The sequence below is a fragment of the Papaver somniferum genome, chromosome 2 (assembly GCF_003573695.1).
Source record: "Papaver somniferum cultivar HN1 chromosome 2, ASM357369v1, whole genome shotgun sequence".
Classification (NCBI taxonomy): domain Eukaryota; kingdom Viridiplantae; phylum Streptophyta; class Magnoliopsida; order Ranunculales; family Papaveraceae; genus Papaver; species Papaver somniferum.
The window spans coordinates 185,653,158-185,659,290 of NC_039359.1; the positions used below are offsets into that span (position 1 = coordinate 185,653,158).

The following is a 6,133-nucleotide window of genomic DNA, read 5'->3' on the forward strand; positions in this document are numbered from 1 at the left end:
TCGATTTGATTCACTTGAATCAATCATGAACATTATAGCCACGGTTTGCAAAGATTGCATTCCTTATGATTTAAATGTTTAAGTTCATGAACTGACCGATTTTACAAAGTAACCAACTTAAGTATGTGTACGGGTATGCGTACTTAAGCAACCCGATTTTGAGTTTGTTAAGTTTCCAAACTCAATAAAATTTTCGGTTCGAAAACTTCCGCCAACCAATTTCGTATACACACATATGCATACTCTAGGTTCCCGGCTTATGTATTTATATACTAATGTGCGAACACACTATATATGCTTATATCCAAAGATGGTTACATCATCAACTCTTTATTTCAATCATTGAAACATTCTTCTATAATGACAATAGCCTTTTTCACACACTATTAGCATCAAAGCAATTTTCAAGATATTGAAATAATCATTATCAAAACATTCCAATCCCACATCAAATGATTGTATCACACAAACCATGTAAGATGTTACTCGGAGATTTTCTCATGATATAAGATGAAATTGGTCGAAGCGAAAGCTTACCAACACATATTTCGAGAAATATGTAAGCGAGATATACTCAGCTTGAAATCTCAAATGTGTATAGAGAAAACTAAATCGTAACACGACTTATGTCTTAATATAAGAGATAGTAGAAATAGACTTTCCAAGTGATAGATGAGTTCAAGTCTCCACATACCTTTTGTCGAAGAAGTTCAACAAGCTCCCCTTAGTAATTCTTCGTCTTCAAGTGATGAACGCCGAGAGATCTAAGCTCAACTACACTATCTATATCCTAGTCCGAGACATCTATAAATAGGCTAGAAATCAAGACTTATAGTTTTGATCACTAACATTGACAAACATGCTTGAGATAGCAACGCATGGGAGTTCGACCGAGCAATGCTCTAACAACAACCACTTAAATGATGTATATATCTCAAAAATAATATTCAAAAAGAAAGAAAGATGTATAACACGTTATGCAATGAACGGTGTTTCAGTTTTCTTCGGTCGACCCTCCCCACCGTGACAATGGTGTTGTAGTATTTTTATTTCTACATCTTCTTACACTACTAAGTTAACAACTACATATAACCAATACCAATAACCAAAAACCAAAGCCCTTTTTCCAGTAGCAAGTACCAGGTAGGGAGAGATAATATCTCGTGAGGATCTTATCTCCAAAGTATGGCTAAGTTTCTACGTCGACTCACCAGCCTGGGCAACCTGTCAGAGACAGTATTGGATCCCTGGCACATTCCGTGCCGCAGGTGGAACGTGGAGTGGATACACTATTTTAGTGTGGTTTACGCATTCACGACCGTTAAAATAGCATACCCACTATATCCCTGTCCGGGGCATGCATGGCTACAGGGAGGAGTCCTCCCTTTCACGATCATGCTGCCTGCATAGCTACAGGAGGGAGTCCCTCCCTTCACGATATGCTAGGATGATTTCACATGTTCACTGTTGTAAGGGGCAATAGTCGATACTTTTTCGACAGGTAAGCACATGGACCAGACGAGTATTTTCCTCAGGCGATTCAAGGAAGAAGGTGAAGAAGAGGTAGCCGGACTTGTTGTCGCCACGTGAAACGGGGGGCCAACCAGCACCGAAGACCAAACACCACTCATACGCCAACACGTATTGTCCATCAAGGAACGACTGTCTCCAGTAGGACAAGCCAGCCAAGCTTTTAAGACCAGGCGAGCACGAGCACCAGGGACAAGTTGTTTTCAAGCGGGCACGCTGTACGCGAAGGATCTATCGTACCAACGATAGGTAAGATTAAGCTACAAATGGGGGACACCATCGATATCTACTCGATATATGGGCAGCATAGGAACCAAATTTGGGTTACGACACGGGCATGAAGAGGTAATCGGGCTTACCGTTCAACACTCGGAGCGGTGAGCCAACAAGTACTCGAAAACCAAACACCACTCATACGCCAACATGTATATCATTGAAATAATAAATAAAAAAGAATACACATACATTTTTTAACGGATATCAGATATTATCTTATAAGATAATACCTTTTTCGTATCGGTCTTATTAAAATAAAAATATTCGATAAAATATATGTATCCGATATCCATTATACGAAATTCCGATAATATCCTAAATTCCTAACTATTCGAACGAATTTGGACGGGTATCAAATATTCATTTATCCATTAACATGCCTGCTCGGGGAGTGTCAACCTGACTGACTCAGATGCCAAAAGACAAAGAAGCATAGGGCCGGATCTCAGGAGTTTCACTGATATTCAGGCAACCCGATTAGACATCTAAGAGATAGGATTAGATGCAAGACCCGTTTATCAAAATACTATAGTTAAACGATTTTTATGGGTTTGTGGAAGAAGTAGAACTATAGTTGACGCTCACAACACTCTTTCTTTCTTCTTCTTCTTCTCTCTCCGTCTAACACACAACACAACAGCTTCTTCACTCTCCTCTTAATCAGGAGCCCTCTAATATTCCCACTTCCTCCTGTTTCTGCACAATTAGATCTCAAATTCCGGCAATCTTTATCGGAAAAATCAAGATTCACGGCAACTCTATCTACTGAAAAGAGACTACCGTTAAACTTAATTTGGATCTATTACAATTCTCTTGTGAGTTTTTCTTCCCGATTTCTTTATCATTTCTTGATTTGGTAGAATTTTGATCTCATTATGTGATTTGAAGATCTGGTTACTATTACTGTATACTCTGATCTGAAGTATTTATGTGGATCTTATTGTCGGTGATTCTAGAGTTCTGTCAGACGTCTATTTCACTTTGATTTTTGACGTGGCTTATTATATTTTCGATCTGATCTTGTAATGTTGTTGATTCTTTTTATGAATTCGTTCTTTTTTTCGTTTCTCTAATGGTTTTGATAAGGAATCATGTGAATGGATATTGAAATAATGAAATGAAACCTGAACTATAACTATTTCTTGTTTGTGATCTTTAGACTTGGAAAAAGAATGTTGCAATTGAGTGATTGAATTTGATGCATTTTAAATGTTGTTCTTGGGCTTGACTATGAACTGAAATGCATGCTAGGGAGGATTTGTTAAAGAATGATTGTCTTGGTATAGTTATTAGGATTATCCAAGTTAAATGAGGTTGTAATTTTAGGTTAATTTCTTAGTTAAAGAGAAGAATTTCTCATCATGAAACACGTGTTCCTTTTTGCGCTCATCATGACTGTACTTTGTACTTCATGTGTAGGTAAGCTGTATGTATTGGTTTACAGTTTCGTGCTTGCGTACTGTTTGTATGTAATCTGTATGTATGTATGGGCCTTATAGTTTCGTGCTTACTTGCAGATTGGCTTTCTTGTTGCATTCAGACCTAATTCTTCCATCAACTGTTGTTCTGTATTTTTGGAGAATGACTTGTTCATTATGTTGAAAGTATATCTTGTCTGTTTCTGATACGGTGGTTGTGAGGTTCTTGCGACCCAATTAGACGTTGCTCGTTGGCAACCGAAACTAATATATCTTACAAATAGCATAGCTTATATTATTCTAGGCATAAAATTAACTTTGTTCATTTGTCTCAATGTTTTCCAGCTTCATAGTTTTGGGATTTTGGAAGTGGAACTGCTTCCTTCCAACTATCAGTATACCGGTGACAAATTTTCAAGGATGTGGATATCCTTTCGGGTTTAGATGACTGTGCTGGAGTATGACTGTGATCTTGGTTTTTCTGGTTTCAACTAGAAACTAGAAAGTTTTTTTTTTTCCTCAGATGGTTTGACAAGTTAAGAGTTAAAAGAAACGAATACGAGACAAGATGATAGGCAGACCACTTGTGTTGACGTATCTATACCTTTTACTATACATATTTTTATCCTCGGGGGTTATTTTGTATAACAAGGTACTGTATCCTTACCATAGTTCTGATGTTTGTGCATGTAACACATTCATATTTAATAGTGTCTTTAAAGTACTGTCCAATTTTACTGGATAATTATTCTCTTCTCCAAATATTTAATCTGAGTAGAATATCATTGCACTACATCATTCGGATCTGCATAATCTGTAGTTGCATAGTCCATTGTTTCTACTTCCAATGTTAATATTGACTATTTTTTGCTAGATAGGGTTGATTGTAATTGGCAATGATTCATGATGTATTGTATACTTCCTATAAACCTGTCACTGAAGTTGAAATGATTTGTTTTCATTCGTTTGCAGTGGGTTCTTTCTCCTAAATACTTCAATTTTCCGTACCCGATCACATTGACTATGATTCATATGGGATTTTCTGGCTTGGTAGCATTTATTCTTGTTCGCGTTCTGAAGGTACACTCTCCAAGTTACCGTTGGTATTTTTCTTTCAGGAATGTACATTTGTGCTTCATTTTTATTCTTTCCTACTTCATAATTTGTTGTCCTCTTAAATTATACTAAAAGTCACGTCCATTGAATGTAGCAGTAGAAGTGGCCAAACCTTGTGTGATCAATACCCAAATGGAGTAATGATTTTGTCTAGAAGAGATTAATTTCTTGTAAAAAATCTGTAAATCAGGATCAAAATCTAAGCCCTCTCTTTGTTATGTTAAATTCACAGCACTGAAAGCCCTGCAAACTGGGGTGCTTGTAGCTGAAATGTTATTAGTCGTTCAGTTTGGTTGTCCTGTGTAGCCCTTTTATTTTGACTGTCTTATCTGGCTCCAGAAGAACTACTAAACATGGTTGTTGTTTACGAACTTGTAGAATAATTATAAATGATGCAACAGCGCCCAGTACGAAGTGTCTCGCTCATATTTAGTTATTGATAGCTTATTTACATGGGTTTAATGTGTAAGATGGACATAACAAATAATTTTGGTTCAGATTTTTTTTACCCTATTACATATTTTTTGTATCTTACTGTTTGTTGCTATTGTTTTTTGCAGGTTGTAGCACCTGTTAAAATGACATTTGAAATGTATGCCTTTTAAACTTTTTTATCTGTCTCCTGCTTTTAGCATTTTCCATGTTACTTTTTCTCTTGATTCTTAAAACTTCAAATATTTATTTTGTGGTCATGCAGATATGCAACTTGTGTGATTCCCATCAGTGCTTTTTTTGCATCAAGCCTTTGGTAAGCATAATTCTGATTTAATTTGTCACGTGGTAGCTGCTCATATTTTTGTTTAGTGTCTCTTATATTTTATGCCTTGGTGTTTGTCTAGTGCTGTGTGCTCCCTCCGTCCCACGAAAAATGAAAAGCCCACTTTTTGTAGGATGGAGGTAGTATTTAATAAGCTTAGCACTATATTGCTTAGTTTCTTTAGGGGTTGCCAAGATACACTCAGACCTTTTTAATTTGTGTTGGTACATAAACTGGCCCAATAACAAGTCTTTGGCAGTTCATGCATCTTAGAAATTATTTGCAGCCATTTAAATGCTAAATGTCAAGTATTATTACCCAGCATAACCTTTTCACAGCAAGTAATCTCCTCTTAATTTTTGTTTAGAAAAGAAGGCACTTGAATAATGATCTGTAGCTCCTAACAGGTTATTCCATTGTTTTCCTCCTGAAGTGTGTGTTCCTTCTTACAGGTTTGGTAACACTGCTTATCTGCATATTTCCGTCGCCTTCATTCAGATGCTCAAGGCTTTAAGTATGGTGATGCTATGTTCATTATGTCTTGCAAGTTCCATACTGTATTTTTGAAGAATTTCTAAAATAACTGGTTGTCTTAAATTTGGTATTTGCAGTGCCTGTGGCAACATTTGTCATGGCTGTTATATGTGGTACCGACAAATTAAAGTGTGACGTGTTCACAAACATGTTGCTGATCAGTGTTGGCGTTGTAATTTCCTCTTACGGGGAGATTCATTTTAATGTAGTTGGTACACTATACCAGGTTACAGGAATATTTGCTGAGGCTCTGAGGCTGGTTTTAACTCAAGTTCTTCTGCAAAAGAAAGGCTTGACACTAAATCCTGTCACCAGCTTATATTACATAGCACCGTGCAGGTATATATATTTGTTTCTTTGACATCTTCATTTTCTATTTTGCAGTTTGTAAATTAGGAAGTGTCATTAGGGCGAATAATATTGTATAAGAAGACACCATATCTATATCCTTGTCAATGCAGCTTAGTTGGTTCAAAGTATTATTTTGTATAAGAAGTCAGTG

At 36.6% G+C, this 6,133-nt stretch overlaps 1 protein-coding gene across 1 annotated transcript in view; it reads left to right on the forward strand.

The window, feature by feature from the left end:
- Nucleotides 1-2,355: 2,355 nt before the first annotated feature.
- The window catches only part of LOC113349996 (probable sugar phosphate/phosphate translocator At3g17430), a 5,260-nt gene continuing 1,482 nt past the window's right edge, over nt 2,356-6,133 (forward strand). The window contains exons 1-7 of the mRNA XM_026594046.1: nt 2,356-2,621; nt 3,570-3,876; nt 4,197-4,304; nt 4,901-4,932; nt 5,038-5,088; nt 5,550-5,611; nt 5,709-5,970. Coding sequence (XP_026449831.1) covers nt 3,793-3,876; nt 4,197-4,304; nt 4,901-4,932; nt 5,038-5,088; nt 5,550-5,611; nt 5,709-5,970 — 599 coding nt within the window. The 5' untranslated portion in view covers nt 2,356-2,621; nt 3,570-3,792. The remainder of the gene's footprint in view (nt 2,622-3,569; nt 3,877-4,196; nt 4,305-4,900; nt 4,933-5,037; nt 5,089-5,549; nt 5,612-5,708; nt 5,971-6,133) is intronic.